Below are 13,335 nucleotides of genomic sequence, written 5' to 3'. Positions count from 1 at the left end.
CCTCTTGTATCGAGCATAGTCTTCATTCCTAAGTAAGAAATTCTGTGATTTTAAAATATCTCCAGTTATAAAGCTGAGTTGTGGGTACATTTCCAGGCATCCATGTAGAGCGTGATAAGTGCACCTAGTAACAAATTTTAAAGTAAAAAAATACACTTACCTCTAATGTGAAATGACAGGCTGAATGAAGATGAGGGAGCTCAGAGAAGCTCTCTATAGCTAGACAGGCCATTTCATGTAAGCGCTCAGAAGGAAGGAGACAGTGGATGAACAAGTGAAAAGGACTCATAGATCCATGAGAATGTTACACTGGAAGAAGGTGTCTACGAGAGCTTCTGCCCATCTAGCTTTGCTTGCTCATTTCCTCATTTTCACACCATCCTTTGCGCCAACACAAACATTCAGGTGGTGGCCTGGTGATCTGGGCCGAAGAAATACTCTCATGTCAAAATTACACCTGGGAGGGTGGTGGTGATGCTGAGGAGCTATTTTAACCTGAATCCATTCTAAATCCAGACTCTTCTACAATTGAAATGAGTTGCCAAAGCACGACTCACTGTTTTTGGTGATGCCTTTGGCTTAGACTAATAGGTCCTAGAATCCTTGTACTGTGTTTGCTGCTGCTGTAATATTGGAATGGTTGGCCTGAGACACTGTCTGAGTCAGAGCTCTTACAGTGAGGAGTATCGGGATGCCACATAGGAAAATAGCCCCACCAAAGCAGAAGGGTGCTAGTTTTGTGTGGTTTTATTAGTATCATGTAAATTCGGTGACAGTAGATTGTCCCTGTGGGCATGCACTGGTCTCAAGATTAAATTCCCTTGATATCTGCAAGACATGCCATTCTGGCATATGAGCACTCCTGGAATCACACACTGAGAATACACTTTTGCCTTCTATTGTTATCATTAGCAAGTGAAACATGATACAATTATAGAATAAAACTCTTCAATCTATACTACTTTGCTTTTGCTTATAATGATATTTTATAGTATAAGTAATTTGTTAATATAATTTATAAACACAATTATGCTTTACTTTTATTGTAAAGATTTTACCATGAGAAGAAGCTACTGTTTCGATGTGCGTGTTGTGATATGATATGTAGCAGTGTGAATTAGTGCCATACCAGTATTTTACTTTTTGTGTGCAATTCTCAAAATTAATCTAGCTTAACTATTAGCTGCCAGAGAAGGACCAAGCGATGGCAGTATGTAAAACTCTCATCTGAATTTTTCCTGAAAAGTTTATTATTTTAAGAAATAGTAATTTCTTTATAGGAGTCTTTTATTTTCAGTACATTGAGCTACCCACAAGATTTTCAAAAGGACTGGGAAGAATATCTGAAACTGTACTCTTATTAATGTTAATCCTTTCATACTCATCAAACTCTGTAGCTTGTTTATTTTGTGGAGATAAAGTTTATTTTCTATTAGCAAAGTTTTTTGGTCCTTTTTTTATTTTTTCTGCCAAAATGTAATTACAGAAAGATACTTCCCATGAGTTTAGTGGCCATTACTAATGAATCATGAATTACTCTTTTATTGGACACATACTGTTGCTAATGGATTCGGCATGCAGCGTAACCCTTAATGATACTGTTTTTCTTAGTCTAGTCATTTTTGCCTCCCACATTTTCTCAAGAGATGATAATGAAAAGAGATGAAGGCATCTGAACTTGCCTGAGTTGGAACTTAGCTGCCTAAGTCCAAAGCTATGGTCTTGAAACCCTTGCTTAAACCACCAGGCTACTTTCTGATCTTGAAGGACTGCTTCAATTTTCATCCCATTTGTTCGTTCAGGAGATGTTCATAATTTCTGGCAGGGCAGAGTCTTACAGCAGTATTCATGCAGGTTGACTGGCTCTCCCCAGGCAGCAAAGCAGACAACATAAAAATAAAAAAAATAATATTTTTTTTAGTCTCGTAAAATGAATCACACATTACATAAAATGCTATGCATAAATATCAATGGCAAAGTATTTCAACAATGGTACAACTGCAAGTAGATAGTTCACTTTGCAGAAGCTGTGTATGTGGTATGAATGTACAGAAGACAGAACGGGCAGCGGACACTGAAACGTCTTCTGCAACAACAAAGGGGCAGACTGTGCCCTGCAATGTGTTAGCTCAAAGCTCCACTAATTCTATCATTGCTATAGTCTTTATAAATTGCATGTAATTAGGAATATATCTTGTAAAATACTTATTAGCCCCTAATTTATAAATTAAACAAGTTTATAATTTCTGGTTTGACCTGTATTACGTTAAAAACCTTACACTTGCAGAATGCAGATTTAGCACAGATTTGAGATAAGATTCTTAGTGTAACATTATTACATACTGATAGTGAAAGAGAACCCTCGGAAAAGGCAATGGCAACCCTTCTGTGCCAAAACTTTGTGTTTCCATAGTAAAAAGGTTATGTTTTAAAGAAGCTTTAGAATTGCACTTTAGGTCCTACAATTTCCAGCAATGTCAAAGCACTTTATTTTGCAGAATTTCCATAATGTCCCATTTAAATTGTGTGAAACTGTGTTTTCATCTGCAAATTTAATAAAATAGTTACTATTATTTCATTTTAATGTTGCCTCTTTCAGTTTTCTTTATGACTTTGGTCTTCTTGTGCTATCTATTCCCCTAAACATCCTACTAAGCTACTGAATTGATTAAAAAAGGAAAAACAAAAACAAAACAAAAATAAAACTCTCAGGATAATCTGGATCAGTCATTCCACCTTCTCTGTCTTTTTACACTTTACTTACTTTCTTGTCTTCTGAAGCTATACTCTTAATTTTCTCCACAGGGTTACCATGTTGCCAGAATTTAAATTTTTCTTCCCCCACCCCATCACTTCACCTCTGATCAAGTGTTCGCTCACTGGAATTAAGTGTTTTACAACAGGAAAGAATTTGGATAAATTCTTGAAGGGTTTACTACCAGTTATTCACAATTACTTTTATTTTCTAGCAAGCCTCCATCATTTATATATCCCTAACACCAAAAGCTGACTTCCTATGAACTTCGTATGAAAGTTACAGAATAAAATAACATTATGTTACATTCTTAACTAGGCAATAGATGGACTTCTCCTAAAAACTTCCTTCTAACTGCATTTTGCTCCTGCTGTTCATGATACGAGAATGCATCAAGCACTGACAAGATAAGTGAGGAGCTGTCTAGGAAGCCTAAGTATAGTTTATAGGTTTGTTAAAAGCTAAGGATCCTTAGTCGATCAAGCCAATGGTTTATGGGATACTGATAGCTTAATTTACTGAATCAAAAAAAACCCCCTAACAGCCCATAATGAATATATCAAATGAAATGTTATAATTTTGTATGTGTTAGCAGCCGGGAATGTCAATATCCAATGGTTTTGTTGTGATATAAATCACATTTTTAAGCCAAATAATCTGGAACAGAGACAAATCCTTGTCTTTTAAAGTGGAAAGCCTTGAAAGCTTTTGATTTCCTCAGTCTGGCATCACACAGACATTCTGTTCAAGTTAATAATCTTTAATTTTTAAATTATAATTCAATGTATTATAAGTGCAATGGTCTACTGCAGTACAGTTATAGATTTGGACATCTTATTAAAAAAAATGTTTAGAATTGTGCTTTCCAGTTTAGTTTAATTTAGAAATATAGTTTCCAACTAACATGCAGGGTTGTTCAGTTACAGATAGCACTATTGATGATACAAAACACATTATTTAATATTTAGCAGTATTGCTTGTACATATCTATTTCAAATCTCGAAACCTCAGTCATCAAGCAAGAACCAGTGTCCCATTTACACTCTCTGCAGGCTGAGAAGAAAGAAATGACTGTGGCCCCCCAAAAGTTTACAAGCTTACTCTGTCTCTTCCCTGGCTATGTCTTTCTATCAGAATGGGAATTTGGAGTACTAAATTTCACATCTTCCTTTAAAACTTGTGGAAATCTTACATGAACAAATTCTGTTGGAAGTTTTCCAGCATTTCTGATTATAATTCAAGTAGTGCAGGAGTAGAGTTGTTTGCTTTGTTAAGCATTCCTGCACTTCTGAATGTGGTACTTTTGGTCAGAACTGAAAATGAAATGCAAACAATAAAACCCTGTCCCTTATATGTTCTGAAATGGCAGGTACATTCCTCCTTACATGTTTTATGTTTTGTCATACTTTTATAGCATTTATTTGTACCGGAATCGACACCAAACAATAATGATGCTGTTATCTGAATTCATAAGTATATAGATGAACCTGGCTAATATTCAGAAACTGAGGGTATGTAAGATATACTTCTCAGTACTTGCAGGAATTCATTCTTAAGATTTTGCCTGGCGCTTGCTGTTTTCTGACTATTTTAGGAGGACTTCCTAGGTTAACTAATTCTACATGATGGTTCTGTCTGTCCACATCTAAGTCCCGCTCCACCCAATAACTTTGGAACTTGTTGGCCACCAGCAGCCGTGGAGGTCTCAGAGCTGGGGTGTTCACACAGGCTTTGTAGTTTTTGGGGAGCCGTCACAAAGGCGGATTGTATCTCCAACCACAGCTGTTCTGAAAGGTGACATCCAGGCACTTCATGTGGACCGTCCAGCAGCCACGTGCTTTAGCACAGCTCACTGGTGTGAGTGGTGCCAGTGGCCCAGCGAGACTGGCCCAAGATAGCAGAAGAGCTGGGTGCTAATCCAAGCGCAGTGGATTTGCAGGGCGTAGCTTCTTTGGTTCCCCTGGTTGTAGAACACCTTGAGTTGTTTGCCTCGGATGACTTGGTAGTTTTGCACTTTTAATTTGACTTTTTCCTAACAATTTTAGTTTTTAATGTTTTATTTTAAAACGGAGTTTGTTTTTCTTATTATTCATATTATTTTAAGATAACGGAGATGAGAGGTGTATTTAAGGTCCTACTAAAAAATTAATGAAATATAGTAGGAATCAGGACCTCCATTAGGTAGTTATATAGGAAAGTTACAAAGCCAAAGGAGGAATAAAATGACAAGGTTTACTGGAACTTCCCTGAAGCCCTTGGTGAGCATAGGGTTTCAAATTCTTTGTTCATTTTCCTTTCGCTTGGAGTACACTGTCTCTACTAATTTCCTAATTTAACCTTCTTTATCTGTGAAATAAGCCTGCTTTGCTTTGCCTGTTTCATAATGCCTTCTAATGAAGTTTTGCAGGGGAAGAATGCTTTTCTGCTGCAATGTTAACTTCTCCACCTTGATAAGACAGTCCATCCAAAAGTCATAAGAAACCAATGTTCATATTGTAAATTACATTTTGAAAAATATAGTGGTGAAGCAACTATTTAAAATAGAGAAAAGGAAGTGTTCTCTAAGCATAATTAAATTGTTAAAGCAAAGATATTGTGGACGATGGGGGCACTACAAAAAATTTTACTCCACCTCAAAGTAAATGGAGTAAACAAGATCTGGGTCAAGGTGCCAAATTATTTTTTCATTGTTAAATTATTTATTGCCCCAAATGTTCCAAACAATGATATCAACAATTAAAACTTTACCTAACATAGCATTTTTTTCTCGGTGTATCAGTCGTAGCAGTGAGCATAACCCTTTGAAATCCACAGAACAACTAAGTGACACTGTGTCTCTCTTTCAGCAACCAAGTTCTAGTGAATCCTGAGCCCCTCTGGCAACCACTTGAGCCAATAAGCTCCTGTGACATTGCTGGGCAAAATGTCAGTCACTGTAAAATTAACAGTTGGGCTGAGAGTGTCAAATCTTTGTAGTCACTGCAATCTTTGTGTCACTGCAATGTTTAGGAAACAGCAATCTTGGGAAGAAATATTAAAGAAGGGACAGCAACCGTCCACTTTGTGCACTCTCGCATGGTCCTGTGTTACCTGGGCCATAGTTAGCTTGCAGTGAAAACCAGAACACAGCTTTATTTAAAAAGGGAAACAAATTAATTGTTAAGTGTGGAAACTAATGGCAAACACTCCAGTTCCTTTGTTCTGTTTTCTGTTTGTAATTATAATCTGCATGCCTGCTTTGTAACACTCAAAAACAATCAGAGGTGCATCAAATGTTACTTTAGCAGTCCTTTTTCTCCTCCCCCCGCTTCACCTCCCAGTTTCTCCAGTTGTGAGAAAGATTTTTTTGAAAAATAATCCCATCCTACTAATCCTGGAAAAGTCTTCTGTTAAAGAAGGTACTTTTGGTAGATGAAGATGGGCCTAAGCAAACAAAATAATAAAAGATTACAGCAATTTGTTAAATTTCAAGTCTTGTTCAGTCCTCAGGATACTACAAATACAAATATTTATCTGCTGGATATAAAGGGCAGTACACATTAGACAAGCTGTGAGTTCTTACAAACTATGAATTATTTCAGATCTGATTTTCAAGCATATATTTGAACACTTCTGCTCAGTGGCATCTTCTGTAACTGTGACTGTACTAAACTTCAGAGAGGTTTTAATTTCAGAGAAGTTCCTTAACAGCTGAAATAACCAAAGAGCCACGTTTCTAACCTTGTTGGTAAGCTGTGGTATAGTGATAGCAGGTTGCAGCTGTGATTTTGGATTAAGTATGTTGTGGAGGATCAAAATTATTTCATCATCATGACACACAGGTGCCAGAGGACCGGCCAGTGTTAATGGGTGGTAGGAGTGATAGTGCAACATAGATTTATATCTATCTCTAAGCTCACTGACTTTCTGGATAACAGAGGCATAGGATCTGCAATTTGCAAGAGTATGAAATGTCTCTAGGGGAGGAGTATCACAGAACTAATGCCCTGTTTCACTTTTTTTTTCTGTTCCTATTAGTGTTAACAGGCAAAGAAACATGGAACTTGGACACAACCATTATAAAGACAGAAGGGTAATGTTACTTCTTAAGAACAGAGGCAGAATGGTATAATTAGCATTTGGAGAGTGAAGTCATCAGGAAGTCAGAAGCTGAAGATCTGAGCAAGGGATAGAGCACTTACAGAGCAACTTGTCAGTTCTGTAGAGATACTAGTTTCATATTAACTGTGACAGTGACATTCTTGACTAGAAATTATTTCTTTCACTCTAAGACCTTGTTTAAATACAGATTTGTGTCCTACTATTTGAGGTCTTTGCATAGCTAATACCTAGGTTGCGAACCTTTGCAGTCTTGGACCACAAACATCCTACTGATGCCAACAGGAGTTTGAAGTCCAGGGTAAGACTCCAGCTCGTCATAGAAACATGATGACATAGGTAAAAACAGTTTGACACATCACATATAGTAATGAGACATCTGTCTTGTCACCTAAGACTACAGTTTACCAGGCAAAAAACCAAGATATTCACCAGAGCTGCATGTACATCCCATAAGAGTTGAATGACATTAAATGGTGCAAAGATCCCATCCCTGTCTGACTATGAAGACCTTTTTGTCCTTCCCTCTTTTGTTTCTTCTTTTATTTAATTTATTTCTCCTTACAAGTGAGATTTGAAAAGATAAAGCAATGACCAGACAGGTACTATATTTTGTTCCCCTCTCATTTTCAGAAACCAAACTATACAGATAACAGACTGACTAGCCAGCATGGCCATTGTACTTGTGAAAAATCGAACTGGCTGTTGTAGAAACAGCCTTTTAAATCTGATCAAGCAGATAAGCAAAGGAGGAGCATCAGGTTACATTTCGTTCGGTTCAGTTTTCTATAAAGAAAACAACTTATAATTCAAGTAATAAATTCTTACATTAATTTCTTAATCAAGCTTCACTAACTTTATTCTTCCCATCTCTTTTGTTTATTTTCCTTCTTTTTCCATGCTTAAAGAACACCATTGAGTTTGCTTCTGTCCTCCATCCCTCCACTTTTCTGTAGTTTCTTCCTACCTTTGTTGTTCATATTGCCTTTTAACTTGTCTTTGCTCATTTCCCCCCTCAGAGATTCTCATTCTCTGAAATATTTATTCCATATCATGAGCAAGAAATTAAGTGAAACAAGATCACTGAAGTCAGTGTATTGCTCTGCAGAAACTGAGCAGGATGTAAAATCAATAATCTTTTTCTTCCTGTTCCTTTGCTATTTTCTTTCCCTCTTCCTGTATTCTATATTCCTGTAATCTGTATTCTACAGTTTCCTTTCCTTCTGACTCCCCTCTTTAACACAGTAGTTCCCCATCTGCAAAGAGAACCAGGCAGCATTAGCAGGCTCCTTTGCTGGACAGAGATAAAGGAGGAGATAAAATCTTTGCTATAAATAATACCTTCAAAATGGCTTGAAATCTTTAGGTTTGATTGGCTTGTCTTGTGGTACAAGACAATACAGCTTGACAGCTGTGACAGCCCTCATGAACATAGACAGCCAGTCTATCATCTCCTATATTTTGTTCTTTATTATTTGCCATCCATAAACCTTCTGTTATTTGAAATGAAAGTTTGGCTGAGATATCTTAAATCCATTCAAACAGAGCTAGGAGAGAATATAAATAACATATCAAATGTGAAAATAACAATTATTTCCCCTTCTCTTTCTTGCCTGTCATCTTGCAGTGGAGAGAGTGGTTCTGGGAAGACTGAAGCCTGCAAACAGATAGTGAAGCACCTCACTTGCAGAGCCAGCTCCGGCAGAAATGCCTTTGATACAAAGATCAAACATGTAAGTAGCAGTCTGATCACTGAGTAGAACAAAACAAAATTCTGGTGTCTTGGACAGACAAAGACATTTGAACTGTAAGGAAAAAGGCATCTGCTGTGCAGAAGTTCGTAAAGGGTTTATTTTTACCACTGAAGTCAAAGCAGGTTTCTTTCCCTGAATTTACCTGAATGAGAACAAGGTCAAGTTCACATTGATGTGATGAGAGGAAACCGAAAATTGGAGGTCAGTTTCGTTTCTTTAATATATGTTTTGGTGACTTTAGAAAACAATGTTTCAGTGAATAGGAAGCATTTCTGTAACAAATTGCTGTCTCCTAAATGTGTACTAATTGTAGTAAATAAATTTATCTCTGTGGTTGTGGTGTTGCTTCTCTGGACAGTATAAGTGCTGAGACACCTGAAGTAACGGTATGTAAGACAGAAGCTGGAAATTTGCAGCGAAACTGCAAGGACTGAACAAAGGTATACGGCCTGGTATTTAAATGCTAAATATATTTATGAAATAGGCAAGAGTTCTGAGTATCTCAGTCATATTTTATTCCCACAGCAGAGCAGAATTCTGCCCAGTGCATAACATGAAATCATGAGAACCTGCTTCATATATCAGATGAATTTATCTCCTTTCCAGTACATTATAAATTTTCAGTTTTCTTTTGACTGAACATTGCATCTCGTGTTACAGCTGTAACACTACCCCTAGATTGCCAGTTCATATTCATTCAGAAAATTGCCTTTCCTGATGATCCCAACTCAGAGACAGATTTACACAAAATATTTTAGCACAGTCTGCATTATCACAAGTGAGTTTTGAGTTTCATACTTTAAAAAATATATGTTTAGATTCTTTCACTCACTCTGGTGACCTTCCTCAACAACATTTATATTCAACTTGAGACATTTTTTCTTTAGCTTTCACTGGCCACATACATGGTATTCAAGAGAGCTCTAGAATCATTCGTTGTGCATTTTTTTAATAGCATCATATGCATCATTCAAAACACACTGCTTTCTTCCTGAATTATGCATGATCCTGTCCAGAAAGATGATAAAATAGTGTCAGAAGTACAACTGGCACTAACAGACAATCTACAAATCAGGATTATTGGGATGTGTGAAAGGCTACTGGTTCACATTTTGTACATTCTAGCTGATAAGGTAGTAAAAGTCCTATGAATTTTGGGTGGATTTTAGAAAACGGCGTTGCATTTGTGTTTTTTGAACACATCAAAAAAGCCTGATGACACTGAAAACACTACAACTGAATAAGCTGTGGCTTTACTTTGTGTAGTCATACAATTGCTGTGTTAAAGCATTTTTCACAGTGTTATCTGATTCATTGATGATGTTCCTGAAGTGACACATTTAATCTAGGTTTCATGTGACAATATTAAGAATACTTTTGTTATTTTTCACTTTTTTAAAATTTAAATTTTTAAGCCTAGTGGTGCAGTAATACTATTATACAGGGACAGTACACTTTATTTTAAACCCTAGAGCCAGATCTACAAGTGATATCTATTTCTACTGTGTATTTTTTTTTATTTACTACCTACACAGGTTTACTTACAGTTTTGAACTGATCAAGCCATAGATGTTATTCAAGTAGAGCTGCAAAATTCAGGTCAGGTCCTCCAAGTCCTTTTCTTTCATGAAGTTCAGAATAAGTAATGAGTATAAGAACTAAGTAAATAAGTAACTTTGTGAATAGGCAACTGAAAACTGTGTGTTTTGGATACGGCTATGGTAGCAGTGGGAATCAGGAGCTGTGGGGAGTAGTCTTGTCTCCACTTCAACTTGTCTCTTGACCACAGGAAAGTTCCGAGGTACGACCATCATGATCCAGTGCAAATAAGATAAGATGATCTCCTCAGTAAAGAACAGGAATGAGAGTGGGAGGGAGCTGACCAGGCCTAATTTTCTCCATCTAAAAATTAGTTAACTTTGTAGACTACTTTAACCTACACTACATCTATATAGTAAACTGAACAACCATCCCTAACATGCCATTGTTACCCTGCTCCCTGACGCAATTTAAATCCCCAACAGGTCTTCTGGCCACAGGGTTCAGAGGGCACCATGTGCCAGGGACCATGTCCAATGTCCAACCTGTTCTGCAAAAAAAGAGGTAGATGTCTGAATGTGAACCTTACCTTGCCACTTACCATAGAGGATAGAGTCCTGCTCCTGGTCCTGTTTAGTTTAATAATATAGACGTACTCATGTGTGTTAATGTGTCTTAGTCAATGTGGGCAGAGGAGAATCATCACATATTAAAACAAATGAGTTGCTGCTTGGTTATAGAAAGATCCTTTGTAATTAGCTTAGGTGGGACACTTGACTTCAGAAAGCAAAGGTAGATGGAGCAGATCCCTCCCAGGGGGAATCAAGTACAGATTTTAGTTTAGTTGCCTTTTAAGGTGCTTTAATGAATACAATAGCCTGAATTTATTCCTGCTGCAATTATGCATCACACCATTAAATTCAATAAAGCTACACAGGTTAAACGAAGTGCTGAATTAGCCTAATGAGCAAATACATCCTAAATAATTCTGCTGGTGTAGAATCAAAACTAGGCTGACTAGTTTTCTGCTGCCATCTACTGCACAAATAGCTGTTTTAATTAATAATTCTGAAGGGCCTGATTTTTAGAGTTTTCTCTCTGTGATTGGAACCACACGTTATCGGTGCTACTCCACAGCCCCTGTCAACGTCATCCAGCTTCAGCAAACCACTCTTAATGTCAGAACGATAGTGTATTGAAGCCACATTGCAATCAAATTCTTAGGATGCAAAAGAGGAAAGTGCTGAAGGGAATCCATTTAGTGTAAGAAATTAATTATATACAAAAAAGGTAAATGCAGAGGTATATGTGGAATAAAGATGGCATATTTAATACTTTTTTATTATTTTTTAAATTTTTAATATTTTAAAAATAATTGCTGTGACCATGAATATATAATATGGAAAGGCATTACTGAGAGATGCCATAAAAAAGTCAGAAACTCTTTTTTTCTCACTTTTTCGCTAGTATAATGCCAAAGTAATTCTATTTTAAATCAATAATTTGTGCCATTTCTGGTATCATATAAAGCTTTTAAATTCCTTTGCCTGGTTATTAGTATTGACTGATTGTAACTTTACAAGCACAGCTGCCTTCAAAGCTTCTAATCTTTTTGCTAAACATGACAGCTCTGGGCATATGACTCCAGTCACATGTATCCAAACTACCTGTAAGGACATGACTCAAGTGTGAGCCATTGTCTTCCCCTTCCATTTACAGCTTCCACTATTTTTTTCTTTCCAGCCATCTTACTTCAATTTAGGTAAAAAACAAGCAAACAAAACACACAACAACAACAACCACAAAAAAAACCAAAAAACACAAACACACAAGAAAAAGAAAAGAAAAAAACACGTTCAAGGAATTAGTTAAATTCAAAGCCAAAAAATTATTTTTTTACTTTTTTTTTCTCAGTTATTGATCACAAACCAACGTCACTGATGTTTATAGAAATATCTTTGGTTTTATTTCTTCCCTTATTACTTCTTTACCATTGTCTTGCAGGTAAACTGTATCTTGGAGGCCTTTGGACATGCTAAGACACCCTTGAATGATTTTGCCAGCTGTTTTATAAAATATTTTGAGCTACAGTTTTGTGAGAAGAAAAAAACATTAATTGCAGGTAAGTACCATTTAATCTGTCCAATGGTGGTGTTTTGATATCACCCACAGACAAGTGGATGAGAAATCCCAGTGTCCCATATACAGAGTTAGGCATCAATGGCCTTTAAGCATGTGAAAAAGGCAAGGGGGTTTTCTGGAGTAGCAGAGGACCATGTCTCACAGCATGTGAATTCATAGCTTGTCAAGAGTAGTGCACAGTATTAAGGAGCAGAGACCTGTTCTGTGCAACCACGAGGTGGCAGAGAAAGACAAGAAAAAAATTAACAGCACCGATTCCTCTGACATTTCCTAGGAAATCGTATTTCCCTTTATGCCTGAGATGAACAAACTGTGACAGCTGTTATTGCTTTACTGTGGAATAAAAGTAACAAAGAGATTCATTTTTGCATTTCCATCTAATACTGTATTGAGTATTTTAAATATCCCTTAAATAAATGACAAACTCCTTTGTTGAGGGCAAAAAAAAATAAAGTTATACCTTGTAATACTGAAATTAGCAGTAATTTATTACAGCTTTGAGCTTTTTCTAAAGGAACTAGGAATCATCTTGATGTTTATTCTTGTTAGAGGTAAATTAGTGTGGAATTTCTACCTCCTTTCAGAGCAAGTGGGAGTCTGATAATCCCCAGTAAGCATTCACTAGTGGGGGGGAAAAAAAAAAAAAAAAAGAAAAAAAAAAAAAAAAAGAATATTGGGCAAAACTTCAGTTTGATTCTGAAGATTCTGATCTTTGCCGGCAGTCAGGGAGAGGTTTAATTTCTGGTCTGCAGAGGTCATCATAAAGTTACTCTGTGCTAAAGTGAGAGGTGTGTGCAGAAGTAACTGTACACAGAGTTTCCTGCCTGCGCTGATCTTCCTGAATGAAAAAGCTATGTGGTGAGACGCACTTTTGATCCAAGTAAATTAGATTTCATTGGATGAACATTTCCAAAACTACATATTTTTTTATAATTCTAAATGTTTTTTTTTTGCTTTTGGAACAGTTTCCTAAAAATATTCTTTGGAAATATTTCAGAGTGGGAATTATAATTCGTTTTCTTGAAAGAGGTCACTGTACCTTAGCAA

General features: G+C 36.6%; 1 protein-coding gene across 2 annotated transcripts in view; it reads left to right on the top strand.

Annotated features, from left to right (window-relative positions):
- MYO16 (myosin XVI) overlaps positions 1-13,335 on the top strand; it is a 297,728-nt gene that overhangs the window by 124,108 nt on the left and 160,285 nt on the right. For both annotated transcript variants that reach the window (XM_065626752.1, XM_065626751.1), the window contains exons 14-15: positions 8,481-8,586; positions 12,151-12,268. In XM_065626752.1, the coding sequence (XP_065482824.1) occupies positions 8,481-8,586; positions 12,151-12,268 (224 nt within the window). The remainder of the gene's footprint in view (positions 1-8,480; positions 8,587-12,150; positions 12,269-13,335) is intronic.

This window comes from Caloenas nicobarica, chromosome 1, assembly GCF_036013445.1.
Source record: "Caloenas nicobarica isolate bCalNic1 chromosome 1, bCalNic1.hap1, whole genome shotgun sequence".
In the NCBI taxonomy this organism is placed as follows: Eukaryota; Metazoa; Chordata; class Aves; order Columbiformes; family Columbidae; genus Caloenas; species Caloenas nicobarica.
Note: the sequence above shows the minus strand (reverse complement) of the source record. Positions and strands in the feature narration are given on the sequence as shown.